Below are 26,796 nucleotides of genomic sequence, written 5' to 3'. Positions count from 1 at the left end.
TAAAAGTGATAGGACACGGCCAAATCAGACTGCTTCAGAGACCATTTTTACCATTCCATTCCCCTTCTGTTCGTGCTGCCCATCCACGCTTGCCGTAAGAAAAAAAAAAAAAAAAAAAAGGAGGAGGATAACGCTGCCAATGCAATGCGCCATGTTGCATGGCAGTTGCACTGCTATACATGGCTAAAAGACATTGGTAAAGCCAGCAGCTCTTGCATCGATGTCAGCACCAATACATACTGATAATCTAATGTATTTCTTTAAAAAGAGCTTTCCTTTGTATAAGTATTGACACCTATTTTTAATCATCTTCAGGCGCTCGAAGCAACCACCTTTCCCCGCCAAGAAGGCTGCCTGTAACCCATTTCCATGCTGTGAATATCCACAACAGCATAATCAACTCCCAGCCACCGACAAAACATATATTCCCAAACCTTCGTGATGCTTTAAATTGTTTCATGTATTCGTTCCACCTTACTCCTCCATTTGAATAAAGTAGGCTGCCATCCACTTGATTAAACTATGTATAATAATAGACTAGATTCTCAAGGATAAATTAAATACTTATAAAATACAGCATACGAAGAATCGGGGGCACCGAACAAATGTTCGAGATAGCATGCAACTTGCAATCGGAAGAAAGAGCTGACGGGAAGCTAGGCGTATATCCATATAGAGAAAATAAACAAGTAAACTGGCTTGGAAGTCTTTTCCAGATGCACCCATGTGGTTCACAGAAGCTAGTTGAGAAGTATTAGGGTCCAGATACGAGAAACACCCACAGTTTTATGTAAAAAGGGGACTTTATTGAGATGAGTGCGGAGTGATTTAGAAATGAGCGAAGATTAATCTTGCATCACAGTAAGAATTTGGAAATGAAAAGGATAGACAGAACAGAATTTGCCAAGGAAGACAAAACAGACCGCACAATTACTGTCTGAATCGGCCACCACTGACCTGGAGCCACCAGCTGGCCTTAATTGTGGGGTTCCCCCCTCCCACACACACTTCTGCTTTCAGTCACTACAGTTTTTTTTGTTCATACGTATGCTCACAGGAGGCTTACTCTCACAGTCCTGGGAATCGATACACTCACTTATGCAGACTCTTCAGTCCGTCTTGCACCAGTCACGTTGCCACTGTTCCCTGCACCGGAGGCAGGGTGCACATGCACACAGACAATCTCTACCATCTTCTGGCGTGCTTTCACAGTCCCACAGCCACACAACTCCCACCTTTCAAACAAATGGGATGCTGTGTACAGCGTACAGGTCTGGGGACCTCACAAACATCGCCTTTCACCCTCTCGTTCCATTTATGCACCCAAGAAGCCGTTTTAGGGTCCATTCAGTGGGCCCTTGGGGAAGGCGCGCTCAGCCTGGCGGGCGGGTGGTGAGCTGCTCCTGCATCTTCTCCCGACATCGAGCATACTTCTGAAGAATCTGCTTGACATGTTCCTCTTCTTCCCTTTGGAGGATGCGCAGGAAGTTCTTGAGCTCTGGCATACTAAAGGCATCCCACTACAAAGAAAGAGAGAACATTACTTCCGACGATGATCCCCATTTCAAAATGTTTTTCTCTACATAAAGATTCAGGTCCCAACCCCCCATTTTGCATAACTATCATCCGGCTTCCAAATGACCTTCAAGAGTTATAGGATTTTTTCTCATAGTAGATCAGTCGTCTAGGTGGCATCCCTCGTTTTCTCTTCCTCCAATATCAGATGCACCTCAATAGTGCCAGAGAAGCAGAATACATACGGAACAACTAGGCTGACTTTTCTGCAGAGAAGCAAGTTTTAGTCTGCCTACGATATCCCTTTTGACCATTACAACCTCTATACGGGCCTGCAACACAGACTACCGCCAGAGAAGACATCAAAGTGAACTCTGTCGGAGAAATACTGTCTCTCCTGCACCTACCTACAGGCAAAATAAGGCTGCTTAGAGCAGGCGTCTCCCATGAGTAGCTTGCGGGCTACTGGTAGCTCTCCCGCTACCACCAAGTAGCTCTTCTGTGGATAGCTTAGCCTACTAAATCTGAAACTTTTGCTTGGTTTAAACCAAAATGTGTACCAAAATTGAAAAGTATCAGTTCCAAACCAATGTGTGTATTTCCAGAAGTCATAAGCTGAGGTTTGGAGTAAAATGGATGAAAATCCAAAATATATTTGAAACTAATATTTGAACAATAAATCATGCATTACTATTACTGCCACCTCTGTGTCCGAGGCATTACAGCTGTGGTTGTTATGTATTACCCAGACTGAGGCATTCCAATATGACAATGCTTTTTGGACATCACTGATTACTCTTAGTGAGGCTGCTCCGCAAATCCAGCTCTTTCATAAAATTAACAAAAGATGTAATCAGCTGTTGGAGGTCGTTAGCGGTCCGTGCAGTAGCACAGCGTCACCCGCATAAAGAAGAGCCAACATCGGGCTACTACTCACGATCGGCACCTCCGCCCCACATTTCCTAAGGACTGCTCCAGCCTATTATTATAAAGAAAAGATAGGATCGGCGAGAGAAGACACCCCCGGCGTACCCCACACTAAACAGAGAAAGTGGATGAACATTCATTATTACTACCAAATCTGACAGGAGATTTAAAATCCCAATGGAAATGACGAGGACGGCAACAAGACCAGCTTCCACACCAAGGGATGTTAAAATACCGCGCAGCTTTTGGTTTATGCAATTTATACAATCAAAAGCAATTGTTCAGTCCACCAGTAGAAGAGAGGAGCTCTTAGGAAACGTATACTTGACAATAAGCAGATGTAAATGTAAGTATTGCTCAGTGGTTCCTAGGCCTTTTCTAAACCCAAACTGGGACTGCAGACATACTATCACTAGCAATCCAATCTAACAAATGGTCCAAGACCACCCGCCCAACAATTTTTGTGACTGAATCACGGAGGCAGATAGGCCGGTAGCAAGCAGGATCACCCTGGCTACCCTTCTCAAACACTGGGACAATATCCGATTCCTGTCAAGATTCAGATATACCAGCTTTAGCCACAGAATTAAAGACATTTCAGAGCAAGCGGCCCCAATCCACCGGGATTTCCTTCAACAGGTCCATTGGAACCCCATCAGGGCCAGGGGCCTTAGTGGCGGGGCTGTTCTGAATAGCACTAAAAACCTTATCCCCTAAGAATGTGATATTCAGCAGTAAGGGCATGTCAAATCACCCATCATCACCATTAGAGAAGTAAATATTGCTAAAGTGGTCAACCCATAAATCAGGGGTAATGTGGGTAGTTATATCTGCACTAATCCCCCCCACGAGTGTAGCGCTAACTAACTTCCAGAAGGCTTAGGTGTCCCTAACTTGGCAGGATGAAACCAAGCTGTCCCATCTTTCATCCCGCAGCTCTGCCTTTGGAGTTCTCAGGGCATATTTGTATTCCCCTCCTGCAAATCCTAATGAGCCCCTGATCCCTAGGTCTAGATTGCAGTGCAAGTTTCAGTTTGTCCCTGGCAGCTTTGCTTGCTGTAACAAGCCAAGACTTCTCCCTTCTCTCAGTGAAGAATGGTGGCTTACATAGCATATTTCTAATGTTACCAGTTAGAGTTTTGAAAAGGATGGCAAGGGGCCCCAAGGACGCAGCCAAACAACCCTGCAAGAGGCAGGAGTGCTCTCTAAATAGGTGGGCCACTACTTTGGACATATCAGTCGAGCATCAAGCCAGGCGCAACCTTGATCCTTGGTGACCATGGGCAGAATAGTAATATAATTACTCAAGCTCTTATTTCCAAAACCAATGGAAAGGGCAAGAGGATTGTGATCCCTATATAAGGTGGGGATCACCCTCCAGTCAGCCACTAGTTGACTCATGTTGTTGGATATAACGATGTAGTCACTTACTGAGCCACCCACTGGCCCGGGAAATGTAGTATTATCCAAAGTATGTGCTTGAATAGCACTGACCAGATTACAAGACAGTAAAAAAAAAAGAAGTGTAAGATACGCCCTCTGGGACCCATAGGTTTAACAGTCTCAAACTTCTGTTCCTCAAAGTGACACCAAAAGGATGGGGAAGCCAGGGGCAATGAGGACCCTAACTTGGCATCGAAGTCACCTGCCAAAATTAGATTAAAGGGACCAGATGAGACAGGATGCTTAGTGACCAAATCATCAATGCAGGAAAAAGACTGATCAGGATTCTATTTTCCCTGCTAGAAAAATCATTATTATAAAAGTTAATCATATAAGTGACCCACTTACAAGTCCACCTTATCTGAAAGGCTTGCATAAACACCTCCCCAAAATCTGAGGGGGTAATTCTACACCCAAGACCCAGTTTAAACCAAGCCACCAGAACCCACTACGCTCTCCCTGCATCGGATGGAGACGCAAAAAGACTATATATGGGAGGCATAACCATCAAGGGGAATATCCTCGCGGGACCACGTCTTCTGGAGAAAAACAATGTCAAATCCCTTGATGAAAGTTACCCACTGCAAATCGTGCAGCTAAAGATCAACACCTGCAATGTTCCAACTAAGGAATTTGAGCAGGAGGCCATTGTCCTGATCAATGACCCGTAAGTGCGTCACATCCCGACTCTGACTAAGACGCGTAAAGTGGGGGCTCGTATCTAAATTTTCACCAAATAAGAACACACTTTGGGGGGGGGGGGGGGGGGGGGGATTAGTTGGGGGACTAAAATACACCCTAGGAGTGGCAGACAAACCTGGGGCATTAGATGGGGGACAGACTAAGTTAAAAGGAGGCAAAAAACAGTGTAGAAACGACTGCCTCATTTTCCCCACCCCCAATCAGTGTTGGCCTCCTGGGAAAAATATGATGTACACTGGGCAGGTTCAAGTCAACCACTATCATCTAGCCCAGAAAGGTCACCATACTAGTTCCCACAAAGGAGAATACTCATAATGCGACCTAGAGGTTGGCTGCCAAACACCCACCACTGTAGGGGGAGGAGCGGTGTGCCTATAGAAATATCCCAGTGGGGAGATCTTTATAGAACCAGTGTAAGCCAAGACTAGCCTTGCTCGAGAGAGGATTTCCTCAGCCACATTAGTTCTATAAAAATGTAAGATAATGTAGTTCCCCTGCAGGCACAGCGGTAGTGGCCCAATCCCCCCCTCACACTTCGTACAAAAATAACTTCCTCATAGAGATTGCATTGAGAACCAACGTGTTTGCCAAGCCAGTGTATTGTCCTATTTGTAAGTTCCAGGGTATCCTCCTGTGCTCCATCTGCAAGAAAGGGGACGCCAGCCAAAACGAACACATATGGGCAACAGGCCAGTGGCAGGTTTATCACAGGAAGGGAGGGCTGGCAGGAGTTGAGCCCTGCAACTGCTCGAGGCCTCCAGGCCCTCACATCCGTGACTTCTGTAGGTAAGGTTGATTCAGGTGGATGGAGAGTAAAAGGGGTGAGGGGCTTCGTAGTTCGCAGCAGAGGCAAGACCAACCCCCCAGCAGTTGCCTCACCTGCATTACTACTCGCACAAGCAGCAGAGAATATCACTGCCTACAGAGTCAGGGAGTGAAAACTCGACCTTAGAACCCCTACATTGCTCCTGGGTGTAGCTAGCTGATTCCAGAACCACCCCCCCCCCACCCCCCACAATCCAAATTATTACATGCCGGGGATAATGCCTCGATAGCAGAGACGCGTTCTTGTTTAGCAACGTTTAGCATCCAGTAAGTCACCCAGCCGCCCACAAAAATCTGTCACAAAGATCTCCAGGGGTACCACTGGCTCAGAGACCATCATACCCTGCTCAAACGGTTTGTTTGTATGGGACACACAGGGGTGTGGAATTTATTAAAATATCTACTTGTCCAGTGGACAGGTTGCTTCTCAAATCTACTTGTCCTGTAAAAAGATCTACTTGTCCCTTTGGTGCCATGTAGTGTGGCGACAAATTATGGCAGCAATCTCATTATGTAAGTGCTCTGATAATAGCCTCTCTGATTATGTCAGGGCTACTACCATAGTAGGGCTTAAATACTTGCAGTTTCAATCCCTACTGTAACAATTTCCTTATTTTGCCACCTTTCTGCAGATCTGCATACTGGGGCTGGAGGAAGCAGTAAGCAATAGTTCTAGGGCTGGAATGCCTTTGAGTCTGCAAACCTACTAACCTGCATGTTTTAAAGATTTTTACCAGCTTCTCTCTAATATTTTCCCATAATAAGAAAGGTTGGACATTTACTCCTGACAATGGCAGAATTAGAACTTGTTCCAGGGTTGGGAAGAAAGTGGCTGGAGGGAAAATGAACTTGCAAATGCTCAATAGATTTTTACATGAGCAAATCTACACATTGTATTTACCCATGCTAAAATACAGTTCACAAATATTTTATAGGGTACAACAATTTAAGAATTTGGGGCCACATGTAGGTAGGTTCAGATTTGCGACCTACAAATTGCGAGTCGCAAATCCGAATGTAGGATGGTGTCCCTGACACCATCTGTGATTCGCAAGGGCTTCGCAAATGCCCACCTCATGAATAATCATGAGGTGGGTCGCAATTTGCGACCCCCTCGCGAATGGCGGCCCTCACAGGGATGGTGGCCTGCTGGAGACAGCAGACCACCATGTCTGTGACTGCTTTTCAATAAAGCAGTTATTTTTTTTGTAATGCAGCCCGTTTTCCTTAAAGGAAAATGAGATGCATAACAAAAATGAAAAATGAAACGTTTTCGTTTCATTTTTTCAGAGCAGGCAGTGGTCCACAGGACCACTGCCTGCTCTGAAAAAATGTTTACAGTGACATTCACAATGGGGAAGGGGTCCCATGGGGATCCCTTCCCTTTTGCGAAAGTGTTAGCACCCATTTGAAATGGGTGCAAACTGCGATTGGTTTGCGCCCGCGGTCACAAAACAATCCTACATTGCACTGCGAGTCGCAATTAGGAAGGGAACACCCCTTACTAATTGCGAGTCGCAAACCCGTTTTGCGATTCGGTAACCAGGTTACTGAATCGCAAAACTGGGTTTGTGCATCGCAGTGTGCTTTTTGCATGTCGCAAACAGCGAAAGTCGCTGTTTGCGACATGCAAAAAGCTACCTACATGTGGGTCTTGGTCCCTAATTAGGTCTGGTGTTAACAAAGACATTTTGTTTTTATTCAAATTCTATTTCTCTCTCTTTCGGCCGGCTTTACTGTGAGCGATCGCATTCTGCTCTTCCACAAGGAGCATATTGGCACACAAAGTAGTTTTGTTCAGTGTCAGGAGCTACAGTGGCAATCAGTGACGTAACGAAACTGGAGGGTGCCCCTTTGTAAAGAACATGGAGGAGCCCCCTCTCCAGACTCACTCAGGGCAGGTGCTGAAGGGGCCCCCTGGAGGGCGGCTGCGGGGCCTTTGTTATGCCACTGGTGTGCTTTTAGAGAGTTCAAAAACTTTTTTGGGGGGGTTTGCCAGTGTTTGTTACAATGTTGAGGGCCTGGTAGCTCCCACAACAATAAAGTGTTACAAAAGCCATGTCAAAACAAGACACGCATTGATGAAACTAAAAGACTTATAAAAATATGTCAGATCAGTTGCCTTTGTCAGTGTTTGTTTATTTTCATGCTTCCCATAATCGTGTTGAAAATGGTTACACTGATTTTCCATTAGAAATATTTTTGGGAAATACTAGCATGCATCAACACATTTTACTAAATGACACTTCATTTGCATATAATCAGAGAGCATTCTGGGAGCATTAAACTTAGCCTCATAGCCTAAACTTTTCAAACATGTGTATACACGTTTTTTTTTTTTTTGTACTGGAACCAACGTCAGTAGTGAAGTGTGACCTTAAAACATTTATTTACAGCACTCACCCTAATAATGAAGACTTTCAAATAATGAACCATAAATACAAGTTCGAACAGCATTAACTTTTGGAAACACATTAACTCAACTGCAGAGAGTTCCACTCTCTGTAATCAGGCAGCCAAAGGGTTTGTGCTGCAGGGGGTTGGGCCTACTTGTCCCAAGGACAAAGTAAACATAAAAACTTGTAGCCCTTGACCCCAAACAAGATGTCCCGGGAGCCTTCTCTTAGCGTTTCCCTGGCATCTATTTCTCTTAGACACACGGGTTTGACGAGGCAATGACACATCAGAAACCAGCTTTATTAGTGATCCCTCCCTGTCATCCACCACAAAAACAGTAGAAACTTGGGTATGTGCCCCGCATAGAGGAGATCCCCGAGTAGACCCAGGCTTTAAGGACCCATGCGCTGCATTTTCAGGTAAACATTCTACAGCGCACGTAGCGAAAGCCGCATTTAGTCAAACTGATAGATTCCCGTTGTTCTCTAGATTACGACTACCACACATTTTTTCTTTCATGCGATACCCGATAAAAATATGGCCAATAAGAGGTTTAAAGGGCTGAAGCCTTCCTTTAATATACTAATGTTCAACCCAGCGGACCAGTTCCATCGTTGAGCATTGGCCAATGTGCGTGACTTATCTCAGTGTAATTGCAGTGCACCTTTTATCATTTTTCTTTGAAAATGCACTGATTTTAGGATTACGAAAGTTTATGTAAGTCCCAAGTGCACGTGCACTCTTTATAGAGAGAATATTTTTATTACCCAAGGTAATCCATTGTTAGGCAGTCATCTATTCATTGCCTGCTTACACTAGAGCTTTTTGCATTTACCTTAGGTCCCACGCCTGCCGCACCTCCATGTACACGGAATTTGTACAAGGAATTGAGAAATGCCATTTGATTCCACCCTATCTTTTGCCCCTCAGAATTTGGGGAGTGGATTCAAAGTGCTGTATTCTTTTATGGTCAGTCCTCCAAGTTCCTATTGTGTCAGCTCAGATAACGTTAAATCAAGCTTTAGTTACATCCCGTTTGGACTATGGAAACTTTGTATCTAGATCTCCCAGTTTATCTTCTAAATAGCCTTCAGCTCAGCTAATCTTTAACTTTTCTAAGGTCCTATGTTTTGTTAACAGGGCCATCTCTATCTCAACACAAATTGGCCTACAGAAGCCTGCTCGAGCCGGCTGTTCACCTTCTGCTAATCTTTTACAGGTCCCTGCGGTTAACAGAAGCAGCTCTTTTCCTACAGGACTGCACCTATACTATATATATCTACTTTAGGATAAACCTCAAGTCTTGGCTGTTTAAACATGCCTAATGTAGTACATTTTTTTTTTGCATCTTTTCTCGACACAAAACCCCTTTGTGAGGTAGCAGTTTACATTTTAGAAGTATTCAATCATTCATACTCCCTTCCTTTTAATCTACTGCTGCCCCACTGGCGTTTTCATTCTCAGCTGCTCTTTTGCATTTGGCCAGAATACCTAAAAGGACTAGATGTACTAGTTTCTCCCTCTACTTTAGAGCCACCTATTAGGAGGGGCAGGAGTGGAAAAGAACAAGGCGTATTAGCATACATACCCAAAGGATCCTCATCATCCCACTTACAACTGGAGATATTTGAGTACGAAAAACATTCAGCAGCGCGTAACACAAATGACAACTCAAGATGTCACACGCCACCTGTGTTTAGTCATTAAAAATGTACCATATATGCTCAACAAAACACTGTAAAAACCAGCCAATTCCACTGACGTTGCAAAGGTGGCTCCTACAAGGAGTTTGAATTGACCTGAACATAAATGACAAAGGCCAAGACACCATCAGTGATATATCCAATAAAATTATAATCCTGGCGTCATTCTATGTCACCGTTGCCACAACACCACTGAGTCACTTTAAAAGAGCAAAAGGTTAGGGATTGGATGCATGCAGATGTCTCGGCCACTGGCTTGGGTCACATTCCAGGCAATCATTTTGACCACTCGAGATAGGGAGCTACCACATTCAAATCACTCTTGGTGAATAACTAGGAAGCATTCAGCCTGAAAAGCAAATAGCTACCCCATCTCAAAATGCAACACAAGGAATTCTTAGCCATCAGTGAAGTACAGATGTAATCCTACAGTACAGCAAGGACGGGGGCCAACATCTCTGTACAAAACATACCACAGCTACCCTCAACAGCTGATATGAATTTTGAAGTCCTATTTGTCTATTGACATTCCGAATAGCTTCACTTTGAGTCACAAATATAAAGTGATTTGCGTTGAATCACATGCGTTTTGTTTATATCCAGAAGACATTTTTAAAATGCATCTCCAGGATCCAAAGCCACATATAAAGTAAGCCTTTGTTTGAGCATTTATTTGGAGAGACATTGAGAAGGATGTGTATCACCTACATTTGATCTCTTCCCTTCTCACCAGAGCAGGCTTTTACCAACAACGTGGTCGCAATTTAATCTCATTCCTCAGCCAGCCTTTGGAACCGTCAGTTTTTGGGCGAAGTAAACTAGAAGTATACCATAATTTAAAATTCATATTCAGGACAAATGCAAGACATGATAAATAATTAGCGACAAATAGCCAAAACGACCCCCACAGAAACGGAAGTCGCAACACAATCAGAGTGAAGATAAACCTTGGAGGAATTCTACTTTTGCCTCGTGAGGCACAAGCCAGATACATCTTGAATTGTGGAAGCTGATGATCTGAAACTCCGAGGCATGACTAAGTAGTACTGAAAGGTCCCGTGCCACCCAGCATACACCAAAAGAACACAGTGTCAGACTACCGCCGTTTACGCCAGAACCCAAAGACTCTTGCTGCAGAGTGCCCCACAGATCTTCACTCAGCCAGAAGCTTTTCAACATCTACATGGCCCGTTGCCAAGATCACCAAACACCACGGACTAAGCATAGTCTCCTACGCCAGCACCACTCTACTGATCCTCTCCCCGTCCAAAGACTCTGCTCAAGCCAAGAGAAATTTCCACAACAGGATTAGAACAGTCACTGCCTGGATAAAGGTCAACTGCCTCAAGCTCAACTCGGAAAAGACAGAGATCCTTGTAATCTGCTCCACCCCTTCTGCCTGGAATGACTCCTGGTGGCCCCCGCCACTCTAGACATCTACCCACCATCCCCACAGACCTCACACGCAACCTGGGCATTATCCTGGACTCCACACGATCCATGACCCGACCATTCAACGCAGTCTCATCGTCATGCTTTCACACCCTTAGACTCCTGCAGAAGATTTTCAAGTGGCTTCCCTCTGACACAAGGAAGACAGTCACCCATGCACTCATCACCAGCAAACTGGACTACAGCAATACATTCTATGCCAGCATCACCAAGAAACTTCAATCAGGACTTCAAAGAGTCCAGAATGCAGCAGCCAGACTCATCCCGGATATCCCCTGACACAGCCACATCTCCTCCCACTTCAGAGACCTACACTGGCTCCCAGTCAACAAGTGAATCACATACAAGCTCCTATTCCACACCATACAAGGCACTGCACAACATAGGACCAGCATAGCTCAACCACCACCTTGCCTTCTATGTACCCAACAGACGCCTCCGTTCCTCCCAGCTCCCCCTTGCACCCGTTACTAAGATCTGGAAAAGCACAGCAGGAGGAAGATCCTTCTCCTACCAAATAGCTCGGACATGGAGCACGCTATCCCTCAAGCTCAGGCAGACCGCATCACTGATGCAGTTCAGAAAGGACCTCAAGATCTGGCTCTTCGACTTAGCAGTACACCCACAAACAGCACCTTGAGACACTATGGGTGATTAGCCACGCTTTACAGATCCACAATTGATTGATTGACCCAGTCAGAATTAGTCTAAATTCTCTTGCTTCCCCAGCCAATGGCAAGGTTCCCCTCTTGATCAACCATTGTTAGTTTTGCCATCATGTGTCAGGTTTTGGTAGCCCAAAGCAGTTTTGCTGCCCAGGTTCCCGCATCCGCAACTAGTTCGCGCTTGCCTTTATAGAAAGGAAGGCCAGAACAGGGGCACAAAACTCAAATATTTTCACTGAGATCTGCTTAAGTTATGCAAAGCAATGAGCATGTGTAGAGGGACACTACATAAAAGCTTTCCCGCTTAGAACATGCAACAGAGCGTGGGCCCATTCCATTGAGTTTAGGTGATTATTGTGCACGAAGAGTACATTACACATGGCGCTGCCCGTCTGTACTCACATTGACTTCCCCGGTCTCGTTTTCCCTCAAAACAAAACTCAACATCTTCTCATTGGGTCCAGCCAGCAGTCTCAGTTGTAGGGGCTGTTCTTCGTCTGACAACTTGCGGAGGTAAACTGCAAATAAAATATAAATCAGTTTAGAAGCTTTCACCAATATCAAAATAACTATCAAGAGGACAGCAATAGGCAACAGTTCCAAAAGTTGGAACAGAAGATGCCCAATGTTCCGGAATGATACAGAAAGTGATGCCACTACTGAGAACCTGAATGTCATGGCGTAAAGACTCCTTTCAGAAGAATCTGAAGATGGAGGTAAGTGATCTAGGAATCAAACTATGGATGTGAAGGGAGCAGGACTACACACCAGAGGTTATCAACCTGCAGGGACCTCTGAAGGAGATTGAGTGATGGCAAAAGCAACAGTCCCTGTGATAAATGAGATTACAAAACTTATTTGGGCTTTGTATGTCATCACAGTCTCACAGAGGGTGGTTCAGGTTAACAAGGGGATTGTGCGTTAGTACACAGCCCTTGTAGGAGAAGATTTGTAGATATTCTAAGAGCTTTTCGAGCACAGGATTGTACACGTTTTCTCAGACCCACCAAAGAACTCTAAAGGAGATGACGAGTTAACCCATACTCTGTAAGGAATGACTCCGATACTGAGGTGTGGCAGGAGCTTACAACCCCTTCAAGGTTTCGCATGCGTGATCAGGTTAATAAAAAGTGGGAACTCAATGAAGAGGAAAAGAAAAGATTTGGAGCTTGCAATTCCTAATAGGTGTTGTAAAATAGTTTATTATTATACCTGCAGGACGTTATGCAGCAAGTCACAAAAAAAATAAAAAAAGAAGAAATCTACAATAGTCCACAGCCCCATATGGGCATTTTACACTAGCTCACAGACCGTGTACAGAATGGTACAGAGACTGTGCAGGAGCACACATTCCCTCAGCACATCCTAGGATCTCAGTCCTTGCAATTAATTATACAAGAACCTACCGGACCCTTCACTGGATAATGCAGTAGCTTAAATCTGTAGCATCATTTCCAGCCAGACATTAGAATTACTGAATACCTTGGTCCTCTTTTTCTGCTCTCTCGAAGAGGGCAAATTTCCTAGGATTGTCCACCACCATGAACTTCTTGAGTAGCGCCTCTATCACTTCGCTGGCTTTGGTGCGGGAGCTAATATGCAGGTGCTTGGCAGTGTCTTTTGGTAGGTAGAAGGACGTTCTCCGCTTCACAGCTTGGGAGCGCGATGAAGCCGACTTCTTGGCATCGTGGATGGACTGTGGCTTCTTGGAAGCAGGCACAGAGACAGGGCGGATCAGCTTCAGCTGCACTCGGATGAAACCAGTGTAGGAGCCATCCTTACTCTGTGGAGAAAGAAGACCTTGAGTGGAGCTGACAAATTAATCAAATGTTTACTGCTGCAGAAGGACACTAATGACAGAAGAGAGGATGAACGCTCCTGCTGGAGGAATGCATGCTAGGGAGAGTCATGCTGAAAAAGAGTGCAGCTACAAGGGTGTGCTGAGGAGACAGGAAGAGTGGTTTACTGCTGCTACTATTGGAGCAGAGGCAGATGAAGACAGATGCGAGTACTACATCATGGAGAGCAGTGATGCGAGGTTGCATCAGGCAGGATCACTCCGGTGCATGTGAGCAACAATATTTCCCCCACAGTTATCTCTACTCCCAGACATCGAAATGAGCTTCATGAGCCGCTGTTCTAGTCATGTAGAAAATGTGACTTTCTAGGGCTCTGTCAAACGTTGCCAGTGTAGGGCAACTATAAGAATTTCTGAGTCATCAAGATCGATGTCTACCAGCAGCTCACTTTGTGCTCCTCATCTTCCCTCCATTTAAATAGCTCCCTTCCGTCTCGCCCCTCTAACATCTGCCACTGAAATCATTCCCGGTGGAGCTTCTCCAGATCACCTCCTTTCCGAGAGCTCCCTGGAGTTACCCTTACAAAAGCTCACCCAGGGTCACCTCCTTAGACCCCACCATAACTCACATCACTCACACGGCCCCCTCGTGAGCATTACTCACAGTGGCTCTCGGGTTATTACCCATATGAAAAGCACCCACTCCCCGCCATACTCACTAGGCTCATGAACAAGTTGCTCTTCATTTGACCGTTGTACTCCTTTATCTTTTGTTCGATTTCACTCCTGGACAGCACCGGCTGCTCACGCTCCACCTTTTCATCCTGCAAAAATACAAAAGTGCATCTGTGAGGAAAACTGTAAATCCTGCCCGAAAAGGCATATGAGCTCGGTACCACGAGCACCCTACCAGGTTTAAATGTTTAGCACCAAGAAGAAAATAAAAACACCTGAAAATGTGAACATAAGACTGACATATAAAGAAATGGAGGGCTTTCCCAAAGGGCTCAGGTCTATATAACAATTGTCAGGCTGGGACAAAGGCACGTAGGTAAGTCTGCTATAGCAGTGTTCCCCAACCCCCGGGCCGCGGACCGGTGCCGGTCCGTGGATCAATCGGCACTGGGCCGCCCCACTGTGGCAGGCGGTAAATGTTTGATCATTTTTCCGTGGCCCGCTTGTCACACAATGGGACAAGCGGGCCACGGAAAAATTATCAAATATTTACCGGTCCGCGGCGATAAAAAGGTTGGACAACACTGTGCTATAGGACTAACTCCACAGGCCCCAGACCCATTTCGGAAGCAGCGCGCAGTTGTGTATTCTTTTCGGGCCAGGCGGCTTCCGAATGTACGCCATGACCACTGTGCGGTCTGCATGTAGCCCATTTAGTTGAACCGAAGTTCTGAAGAAAAACAACCTCAATCAAATTAGAAGTACACAACTAAACACATGCTCCAGGGTACTAAAAAAACTGAGAAATTATCCTTCTCAGTAGGAGAAGACACAATTTGGAGGTCAGATTTCATTATACAGTTCCGAAAATCTGCCAGTCTTCATTACGTTTAAACCCTAGGCACCAGGATTCGCAGCAGAGGTTAAGGCCAATATCTTTGGAACCTTTTGTCCAAATAAATTAGGCACCACAAATGATTGAGGCTCCAACAAATAGATGAAGAGGATTATGATGAGACTGCATACTTTGGATGGCATTTGTGTCAAAGGTTTTGGAAAGGAATATTCTGCACCCACTCTGTTAGGGCAAAAATGAAACATTCAAAGATCAGGATCATGATAGGGGAGAAGGTAATAAGGTAATAACATGTTTAAATTCGAAATACAAATCTTAAGAAAAAAGAAAAAAAAAGAAAAGAAAAACAACAACATTTGAAACGTCCTAGTATAGAATAAGGTATGTAAAGTGTTTTAGCCTAGATAATCAGTCTGATCCTTTTTTAAGGTCTGGTCTATGACAGCGTATGTGAGGTCACTTTCAAGATATTTTGTTACTTGCAAGGGGGTTAGAGGCTGTCCTTTGATTACTATTGGTTGGTTTCTTAGGCACTCTCAGTTGCTTGACTTTCATATGCTGGTGCATGCAGAATTCACTTCTGCTTCTTGTGTTTGTCCCTCCCTTGGAGCACAGCCAAATTACTTGAGTCCTTCCGATGCTCTCTTAGTCAAGGGCTGCTTTTTTTTTCTTTGTTTTAACACTCCCTAGGGGGCATGTCTTTTTTTGCACTATCCCACAGGTTCTCGTCCTCCATGTTGCTTCTGCCGCCCAAACGTCCATGCTGCTTCATCATCAGATCGGTTACTTCGCACCCCCTCCGCGCATGCCCTCCCTCCGTATTGCTTAGCCCCTGCCCTCCCAATCTGTTGCTTCGGCTTCTACCACCTGCCCTCTATTGCACTGCCCTCTCCCAGTCCGCTCTTGTGTTGCTTCCCACACACACCTTACTTCTTTTTGTTTCTTTTAACAGATCCAACTCAGATCAGCAAAATAAGGGGAAAAGCGTGTGCACCATTTTGTAGGCATATGCATGCTTTGTACATGCACAAAATGTCGGCGGGTTGCGTTGTGGACTTTTTTCGTTTTAAAAGCCATGTTGCAGAGTATGGTGAAGCCTGTGCAAAATTGCTAAAACCATTAGCAATTCAAATTTGTCCCCAAGACGAGACCTTTAGGCTTTGCCAAAGTGTGTTTAACCATCATTTATTAACAAGACATTTACAACTAAAAACTTATCTACTGCGACCTCAAGATAGCGGGCAAAAAAAAAAAAAAAGCACAACAAATGAGTGATTTTATGAAGAAGAAATGCCCCTCCCCTTTTCTCGGTCAATGTTGGTCAGCTTCCTCTGAACGCTTATATTAGAGGGCCAGACTGGTGAGTACTGAAAGCATGGGCAACTAAAATCAAATTTGGCAGTGCAAGTACTGATTGACGGTTCTACTTTGAAAAGTAACAAATGCTCATTTCAGTACTCCACCTTTAAAAATTAACACGTGCCTGGAGACAATCTATTTGGCTAGCGTCCATCTATGAGTCAGCTCTCAGGTTTTCCAACCTCCTTTACCTGTCTTAAGCACTCATGGGTGTGCTTACCCGATGGCTGGGGCGAAACCACTTTGTCTGATCAGGGCGAATCCGAGACCAGCACTCTCATCGCATCCACAATCCGATCCACCTACGCAGGATTCCTTTCTGTGCTGACATCATTCCCCAGCCCAGGGGCCCAGGTGGTGGTTAAAACAGAAGACACCTCATGCAGATACCACTAATGTTCGCAGGGAAACCTCCTAGATGCAACGTGACTAATGCTGCCCTACGCAAGGGCTATTGTGTATGTGTGTGAAATAAAATGAGTAAAAATATAAAGACTGCACCATCTGTCACACCCTATCTTGTGGCGTCCATGCTGCGAAGAGATTTTAGAGATCTGACGCGGAGTGCAAGGATTTTAAGTACTAAACTGAAAAAAGAAATTATTCGGATCCGATTAGGTTACCCAGAGAGCAGAAAATAAAGGCACATTTTGAGACTGCTCGAGTTACCAAATCCGGAGACATAGCTAAAAAACTGGAGACTGATTTAAAGTTCAGAGGTTCTTACGGTATGTAGATAAAGCAGGAAACCTGAAATTCTTTGTAAGACTTTTTAAAGAAATCTAAATAAGGTCATAATCAGTGAGTGCACTTATAGCCAGAACGCAAAAACAGTTTTGTTAATTCCTAAAAGCCCAAATATTACACATCTCACTACATCTGTTCAGTCCAATATTTCACTATCAGATGGTGTACTGGTTTCATTTAAATGAATGGTAATTTGACCGCTGGGGTGAAGGCAACTTATCAAAGGGTTCCAGAATGCGTTTCCTCTCATATAAAATGTGTGAAGGTGGTACATCATAAATTCTGGTTCAATGTTTTCTAGAGCCTCCTTTTTTTTTTTTCTTTTTTAATAGAGGGACATTTTAAAAAACTAATTTTAATACAACTTTAGGAGTGAGCTCTTTAATGTGGATCTATGTTTGAACTAGGGTTTTAATTAATTCATATCAGATCCAAATTCTTTGACATTTTTATTTGCAATATGTGATACTTCAAAACACTAAAAGATGGACAAAAAATATGGTGAAAACCCCAGGTTCGTACTAGGCCATTAGTTTTTTTTTTTTTTTAAATAAACAACCTCTATTGGGAGTCTGAATCACTCTGGTAGTTTTGCAAGGTTCTGGCCTTACAGGAACGCTGAGTTCTTGAGACTGTATGTTAAAATTGTTGCTATGAGCATTCTGCTTGGAAGGAATTTGAAACCGATGCATTCTGCCCATAAACCTAAATGCCTGTGATCAGAAACATACCCAGGCTTTGCTGAAAAGAGTTGACTTTTTTTCCCCTCACTTTTAGTGATTCAAATGTGAAACGGGGAACTATGAAAAAAGCAGCACCTCCCACAATGCACTGTATTTACCATGTCTGACTACTGCATTTTTTTTATTTTTTTAAATGTGTGTCTACTTACAGCATCATGCGAGAACTCAGACTCAGGACTTCATTTGAGCAGTCATTTTCCCATCACTAAATTATATTGTAAGCATTTAAAAAAATAAATCATATCAAAAGCAACGTGGCACGTGTTCTCTCCCCGCCACCCCCCCAAAAAAATAATAAAAGGATGCTTAGATCACTCACTGAAAGTCAGCATATGCAGTGGAACAACATCCACAGCAGATTGCGGGGCAATGCATCTTGTATTTATCGGAATTATACCTTTCTAAAGTGATTCTCCACCCCCCCCCCATGGGTGTGGTCTGTCCCGTGTTTCATTTCAGTCTTTTTTTTCTTATATACGCTTTTGAAAACACATGCATTTATAAAGCTCGTTTCATATAATACCACAAGTCATCACATAAAGTTGCTTCTGGTAAGCCGACTCATTATGGAGCAATCTTGCTGATTCGCTACCTATATTAGCACTTCCGTCTATATCTGCTTTCGTCAAGCCACGGTCAATTATAAGGGGGCTGATGTAATGTAACCATTCTACAATGAGATCACCCACGTGAACTGTTAAAATTATTCATGTGACTGCAAATGGAGCATCAAGTGACATTTCATGACTTTAGGCCCTACCACGAGACCATGAGCGCAGGAAGTCAGTGATGTAACATTCATGCAATTAAACCCTTGGCACTGGGAACAATTTCTAATCTTTAGATGGATGCGGATCTAATTGCCCCTGTAGGCCCTCGGTTCAAAACATCACATACAACGCCTCTTCAGCGGCTGTTAATTGTTCCTTTATCAAGGCCATCTTGTCTGAAAAACTGATTAATGATCGGACCTAAGTCGCTCTTTGCAACTGTGCTGCAAGAACTTACCTATAAATGTGCTCCCAACTATTACAATTTTTAACAAGCATTTAAAATGCAGCGGGTCTCGCGTTTGCTCGTGTTAGAGCCGATCGCGTTGTAAACTCCTAACCCGACTTTTCACCTATCGGGCAAAAGTGCATTTATGCACGTAACCCGAAAAAGTGAAATCAAGTAGGTAAAGCGCTCGACTTCTGCCAAGCGAGATCGGGCTCGTAAATTAGTTAAAAAAGAAGTCCACGAGCCCGATGGAAAACAGCGAGCCTCGCATGTTTTCTGTACTTGGTCACTGCGCTCGAGGAGGGCTAGCCACCGGAAGAGGCATGACCTATGCGTGCCTTCGACTAATGAAAGCAAGCAGATTTAATTAGGGAAGCCCACGAACCAATAAAAAACACGGACGTCATGTTGACAGGACTCAGGAGCCCTTTTCTGAACACTAAAGAGTCTCCCTGCTTTACGCATGCGCGAGCGCATGCAACGCAGGCTCGACCCTAAAAAGGAGCACCAGACTAATCAAAGAGCCATGAAAGCAAATATCTTGCTTGGAGTGTATGCATTTTAATGGTTGCCCCCAACATGCTGGAATTACAGGATAGCACCGCTTATAATACAATGCGCTGGGGATGAAGACGTTTGAAGCATGCTATACATCAGTACTGCAACAAGCAGGACTTCATGGGCACATGCATAATAGGGCTCCCGGTTTTATGGTATTTCTTTTTTAACATTTCGGTCTGTATTTATTCATATTTATCTTTTGGCCATCTTATCAGTATTTATCCATATTTATTTTGTGTTCTGTGAATAAATGAAGGTGTGAAATGGAATATTTCCACACTTATTTAACCAATAAACATGCGCTTACACTTTGACGCCTGACGTGTTTTAGCAAAATAAGCAGCCAAATTTAACATAACAATCTACCCGTAGGTAAATATTAGCATTATATTACAAATGCATGTTGACCTGTGTTGCAATGTAAGGAAATCTCATCTTGTTTTTAACTCTCCATGCCATTTATCTGCCCAGCAGTTGAATTGTAACCGATGAAAACAGTATGGGATGTCATTCAAAAGAAACAGATTTTTCTGTATTTTTCCATTAAAAAAAATAAATAGACATGAAACACTTTTCTGTCTGTTTTTATCTGTAAAAAAAAAAAAAAAAAAACAACACAGTAACGACAGAAAACAGGGAGCCTTATTAATGCATGAATACACAGGTTTACACAGCTACTGCTGTGTGGATCAAAATCTTTGGAAAGTGGGAGATAGCAAAATGCCTGCTTTATAAATACATTAAAAAAAAGAAAAAAAAACAGTGACACACCCAAGAGTAGCTAAGCGTAAAGGAGCTCAGTATTAACAAAAGGACTCCTGTGACGTCCATAAACACAATGTAAGCAGGTGTTCACCTGGTACACATCACCCTGCCACCATGGGTGAAAGATGCCCGGACTGGAAGAACCAGAACAGAAGACTAATATTTAGAGGTATCAAAGCACACTGAAAATGATAAGTCCAGCAGTCATATAGTCATGTTTCATTGAAGTGCTGGTTTATCTCCCAGGAAAAATTTAGTAAGGTTGACAATGTCCTCCCTAAGCAGCAGCTAACAAGTACTTCGTCCCTTGGACTTTTTCAGGGCTGATATTTCTGATATATTGCAGAAGTATAACTAAAGTTATCAGGTTAAAGGATTGTCATGAGTTGCCACTAATATGGGTAGAACCATATGCATCAGGACATATCCTTGCAAACTCTCGAAAAACAGAATTTTAAGTAGAGAGGATGTCCATAATAAGCCTTGTGCCAAGCACAACAGTAAAGGTGCTGCTGCTTTGTGAGGACATTGCCAGCCTTCCTAGTATTCTTCCTGGAAATAAAACCAGCACTTCAATAATACGTGACTATATGACTGTTGGACTTATTATTTTCAGTGTGCTTTGGTACCTCTAAATATTACTGCTTTATAAATACATCTAACCGCTATCAGTCTGGCCTTGCAGGGTCAAAGCATTTGTGTGTGCAAAAATCTGCACTTTATGTCTCACACATTGGCGGTGTTCAATTCGTATTAACAAAAAAATGTACAGCAAGGCAGAACATCAAAGAAAGCTGAAGACACCCTTGCTCTGTTCAGGGTAGCTCGCTTTGATGCACAAGTGGGTAATGGTGGCGATTCCTTTAGGAAAAGCAGACACCTCACCAAGGAGAGGAAGAGGGGTCACTCATTCAGATGAACTGAAGTGGTCTCACTGCAGTCCTTTTATCTCGAATACACGGCTGAGAGCGATGAGTGATGCTAACAGTAGTCAAGGCTTGTTTAGATTATTCATGGGGATCTCCCTGAAGGCAGCTAATTCATTGGGGATATTGAAGGAGCAGGAGAAGTGGTGCTGATGCCCTTGGGTATTGTATTCTGTGTACTTAGAACTGGACTGGTCTCATGGCCTGCAGGTGTAAAAAGACCTTCGTTGTGTTCTATATAATTACAGAAGGGGCACTGTCTTATTGCAATCTACTGTGTGAAATAAACCACGTGGCAGCTACTGTTAATGTCCTGATAAGGACTCCTATACTTAAGTGCACTGGCCAACAAAATAAAAGATGGGGGGGGGGGGGGGAATAAAGAGACTCAGCTTTATGGCCAACAAACCATGAAAAACATAACCTGGGGGAAAATCTTTTTTTTCCAGTGGTAAAGAAGAAAAACTGGCTCTGTAGCTGAACCGGAGTGAAAGAGTTATTTTAAAGAACAAGAGCAGAGCCCATGTTTACGTGGCACTTGAGAAGACTCCGTCAAAGTAGTTGGCTCTAAGCCTTCCAGTATGTTTTTAACTTTAGGCTGCATGGCAATTTCATCAGCTGTGGAATTTTCCTCACTGCACACCATTCCTTTCTCGTAGTTTGCCAAGTGTCTCGACGACTGCGCCACTCATTTGTAGCGCCTTCTTTGTTCAAGCTTGGTTTTACTTCTGCACGATTCCTTGTATCGTTCCCACCAGCACGCCCCCCTTCCTCTGCCCCTCAACGTCCCAGCACCCCCGCTGTCCCCCAAGAAAGAGGCACACAGTCAAAGGAAAGAGAGGGAGGGGGGGTTATTTTCCAGGACAGACTGTCCAGGGACAGGGCCGTTTCCCTTCTGCCAGTACTGCAGGGAGTGCTGGCCGGGACCCCAGGCGGAGGAGCGCCCTTTCCTGCCGGTGTTCTGAGGTTGGTTGCCGGTCCCACCCTGCGCACTTCCTCAGGATGCCGAGCCTTCTCACGCCAGGGATTAACTCTCACAGTTTCAGGGATGGAAGTGTCGCCGTTCGACCAGAAATAGGGGCCTTGAAGAGCCATAAAAGCACGCTGCGGCCTAGGTCAAACTGTGCCGCCACCCGTGACAGTACTAGGAGGCAATGGGTAACCCTGCTCCGTCCAGTCGGGCTTCCAGTGGGCATCAAAGGTGACTCCGCTTCACCAATGCCCAGCCCCATCTCCCCAGAAGCCCAGTGCATGAAATGGAAATACGGAAGTGTGGGTACTACTCATCACCCCTGAGTATCTGATGCTACTGAGAAGGGCAGCTTATTTCCCATTAAAAGCACCCCACCCGTGCTGGAAGTTTAGAAATATTCAATCTCCTATTACACGTACTACACCCGTGCTGAACAGTGTTGGTACTCTCCCCTGCACATTAAAGGAGTGCAGGCATTTTGTACCTGGGCATCTGAGGCAATACATACACCTCTTATCAGTCTCCACCTGCAACCCTAACTGCCTTCTCCAAGGCAGTTCTCATCTCAAATCTTCTAAACTCTTCTATGCCACCCAGCTCCCTATCCAAACTGAATATCCATCCGCTGGCGAGCTGCCACAGGTCCCTGCTTCCAATATCTCCTGTCCCACTGGATTCCTACTTTGATGTCATCCCTCGGGGTCTTTTTTTCATATTCCCATCTAACCTGTCCCAAACACCCCCAATAACTCTCATGAGGCCTTCCTCTCTGCAAGTCCCAACGTATCTACCTTGATTCCTGATGGCTCCACAATGTTCTTCCCACCGCCTCGGGGTTTCATAGACATGCAGCCCATTATTCTCGCCATTACCTTGTCTCCAATTTTCTCCATCTGTTGCCACTTCCTCCCCGTTCATCCATCTTCCTCTTCCCTCCAAAACCCCCATCTGTCAATAATGACCGTTTTATGTCACAACTCCTTCCCACGTAAGCCCACTTCTGCGCCCTTCCACCCCCCCCCCACCACCTGCTTTAGTCCCCCGTGAACTACCCCATTTCCCTTCGGGACGTTCCCATACACACCGCCTTTAAGTTACTATAATCAGCCTGATTATGGGGGGTGACACTCATACCTCTTTTCTCCAAATCCCCTTTTCCCCTGTTCTCCCTCTTTCTGCACGGTAACTTTCTCTCTTGCGGGGTTGGATTGGCCTACAGGGCAGTGGGGAAATTTCCGATGGGCTGGTCTGAAAGGTCTGTGTGTTGTCGTTTTTTTGGGTGTGTTTTTTTGTCTACAGGACCTATTTTTAATGTTGATTGTCCCGATTTTAAAACAAGCATTACCTGCAGCAAGCTCAAATCCATACCTCGCAAAATATTTACATGGCATGTGTTTACCACCTCAAAACTTCGCTAGATTATGAACACAGGCCACTTCTTTAGCTTTCTAATTCACTAAAAGGGGCCACTTATTTCGGCACCCAGACCTGTTTTCTATCCCAGTCCGAACACTTTCCTTGCCCCACCTGTCCATCTTTACATGCCCTTCTCACTGATGCTTGTGTGTATATTGCCTGCTAGTTAGGCCACTCATCTCCCAGCAGCATCGTGCTTGGAACCACCAGGGGCCGTATTACGGAATGCAGCACATTTTCCTCGTTTGCACTGGGCGCACGTTTCAGAAGGTGTGCTCAGCGCAAAAAGGAGAATGTGCCTCATTATAATGAATGTGCTGCCCCCAGATCAGCTGTGAACTTGCGCTGCCCTAGAGGAAGCCCATTCAAGTGAAAATCGGAGTAGCTGCTTTAAAGCTGCCTTGTATTTCACTGTGCAAGCAGCAACCCACCTGCACTATTAAGGGGATGAGATTCCCTTGCAGGTGGGTACAGTGAGTGACTGCATGCACCTGCAAGGGGATGTCTCGGTGGTCCATAGGACCGCCTTTTCCCCTCCAGAGGGCTAGCATTAGGGGGCCAGTAACAGCTTCTGTGCCCCTACTCCCGCCTCTATAATACGGCACAGAGATTCCCTTATTTGCATGGGGTCACACTCCCATGCAAATGAGGTAACACCCTCTGGTGATAACGCAGGCAATATATGTGCACCAACACTATCTGTATTACAGAGGGGGCCACACAAGCGTTTGCAGCCCGTTCTGTAATACCAAGTGCCCAGAGGGCGTGCAAAGTGGGCACCAACACCTACTGCACCGCTGGGGCACTTCTATAATACAACCCCAGGTGCTGTATCATAGAATACAGCTCAGTCTCCTTGTCTGCGCAAGGCACACTTTTCAAAAGGTGCACCTGGTGCAAACAAGAAGAGTGCGCTGCTGCCCAAGGGCAGCCGTGAACTTGAGCTGCCCTCAGGGCAGCGTATTTCAGAGCAATACAGAGTAGCAGTTTAAAAGCTGCTCCGTGTTTCTCTGTGCAGGTGGCAACCTGCCTGCACTTTTAAGGGGGATTAGAGATCCCCTTGCAGGCGGGTACAGTAAGTGACTGCCCCTGCCTGCAAGAGGACCTCTTAGGGGTCCTTAGCACCCCTTTCCTCTACACCCCCCCCACCCCACCCCCTCCCAAGAGGGCTGCCTTTAGAAGATGCAATATAAGTGCGCTACCCTTTTCTGGTGCACTTTCTGTATGCCTTCTAAAGGCACGTTTGCCTCTGCACTAGGGACGTGTTACAGACGTGGGCGCTGAGGCAAACATGACGCAAACAATGATTCCCTCAATTGCATGGGGCATGTCCGCATGCAAATGAGGGAACGCCCTCAGATGATAGCGCTATATGTGCGCCACCACTATTGGTATTACAGAAGGGGCCTCAGAAGCAACTGCGTCCCCTTCTGTTATACCAAAGTGCTCCAGGGCACTTTATGTAATATGGCCCCAGGTAGATTATTCTCCATAGCCAGGGCGTGTGCAGAAGGGGATGGAGGACTGCCAATTAGCCTATTTCCCATTTCTGCTGAAAGACAGCTACCGGGAACAGACCAGCACTTTGGCAACAACATGGGCCACCTGTTTTGAACAACAAGGATTATTTGTCACTGCCAGAGGCCTGGAAGATTAAGCAGTCACAGGTAACACTGATATTAACAAATAATACTGAATACTTAGATGGTGAACCCCACAGCTGACTTTTCTCTTGTTGCCTAAATAGTCAGTGCTCTAACCAAAGTAGTGGAGATCTTCCGGGTCTATAGACCTGAGGCAGCCACCCAAACCCCCAATGTTCCTATAACAAGAGTAAAGAGTACATTTTCATTGAACAAAGAAGGGGGTAGAACTCGAGCACTACTACAAGCTTCTCGTACTAGGATCAGAAGACAGAAAGAGAGCAGTGCACACTGCAGCCCCACTAAAACAAGCATCAGCAGTGCCAGATTAAGAGAAGACGAGCAAAGGGTTTAGCAGAGCAAACTTCTGTCCAAGAACAGAAAGAACAAGGATTGGTGAAGCAAGCACTGTGCAACTGTAATTGGTTGTTATTGCATGCAAATGCCACAAAAATAAAATTAAGGAAAAAATAAATACACCACCTAAAAGTGGTAGCTATAGAATTGGAATTATAAGATGAAAAAAATTAATAATAATAAAAATAAAAAAAACGGTCACATACAACTTGAATACTACATTGTGGGTTTTCCTTAGCAGGTAGGTGTTAGAGGTAGAGAAACCTTTTTTAGTGTTTATGCGCATCACAAGAAAATAGGATATTTACCCGCACTAAGAAAATGCACTACTGGCTTTTAATTACTGTAATCAGAAGACACAGTTAAAACACACAATGCATACTAGAAAAACAGAGGGGAAAACACTCCAGCTAAGTGTACTATTGACACGAGACATGTAATTGAAGTTCTCTTATTTTTACTCAAATGCACATATGTGATCCGAACAATGCTGTGAAACAAAAGCTCCAAAAATTGCAATGGTTGAAGTGGGCCAGTCTACTGCCCCATGTTCCATGTTCTGGTGGGCAGAAGCAAAATGTGAGACAGCTGAACAGACCAATAGTTAGAGGGTTAATCGAAAGCCCCTGTATGTATACATTCATTTTTTGTTTTATTTAAACATGAGGCTGGGAAAGCAGTGAAGCAGTTGCTAGGTTAGACCTACAAGTAAAGAGTAAAAAGGGCGTGAAAACGACAGGAAAGAAAAATGAAGGTAGATAAAGTGTCTACGTAGAAGAAATAAATTCCATACACTCCCCCAACTACCCCAACACAAAGAAAACAACAATAGGCACAGCCAATAGGTCTCGCCTTTGGGACCTGTTGACTTTGACAGATTGGGGGGAGGTAAGCTAAAGCAACAGAAAGGGGGTAGCAACAGGAGGGGGGCGCACAAACCAAAAATTGAGGTGGGGGAGGAACCACACAAACAGTGTGGGGAAAGAACATGGGGGGCAAATGGAGATAGGAATGTGGGGGAGCACATGCACTAGAGAGCATAACAGAAGTTGGGGAACAAACTGGAGTGTACAACGTACACATGTGGGAGAAGCACAGGTGTGAAAAAAACATGCAGGGTGGTATAAAAACAAGTGGGAACCACATAGGTAGTGAGCGCAGTGGAGGGGGAGGCATGCTGGTGGGACGCACCAGGAAACCACACACTCTTGTGGAGTGCTTAGTAATTTTAAATAAAAAATGGTCCCTGAAAAAGAGCAGTGGAAGGATACAAATAATGGGATACATGCTACATTGGACAGAAAGACCAAAGAAGAGGAAGTGAAGCACACATCCACCAAGGAATTCAA

At 44.7% G+C, this 26,796-nt stretch overlaps 1 protein-coding gene across 2 annotated transcripts in view; it reads right to left on the bottom strand.

Annotated features, from left to right (window-relative positions):
* Positions 1-784: 784 nt before the first annotated feature.
* Positions 785-26,796, bottom strand: part of RASSF1 (Ras association domain family member 1) — a 199,469-nt gene continuing 173,457 nt past the window's right edge. For both annotated transcript variants that reach the window (XM_069206802.1, XM_069206803.1), the window contains 4 exons: positions 14,147-14,251; positions 13,112-13,412; positions 12,032-12,147; positions 785-1,520 (listed from right to left, as the gene is read on the bottom strand). In XM_069206802.1, the coding sequence (XP_069062903.1) occupies positions 1,374-1,520; positions 12,032-12,147; positions 13,112-13,412; positions 14,147-14,251 (669 nt within the window). In that variant the 3' untranslated portion in view covers positions 785-1,373. The remainder of the gene's footprint in view (positions 1,521-12,031; positions 12,148-13,111; positions 13,413-14,146; positions 14,252-26,796) is intronic.

The sequence above is a fragment of the Pleurodeles waltl genome, chromosome 9, assembly GCF_031143425.1.
Source record: "Pleurodeles waltl isolate 20211129_DDA chromosome 9, aPleWal1.hap1.20221129, whole genome shotgun sequence".
Lineage (NCBI taxonomy): Eukaryota > Metazoa > Chordata > Amphibia > Caudata > Salamandridae > Pleurodeles > Pleurodeles waltl.
This window is presented reverse-complemented; position numbering and strand designations above follow the sequence as displayed.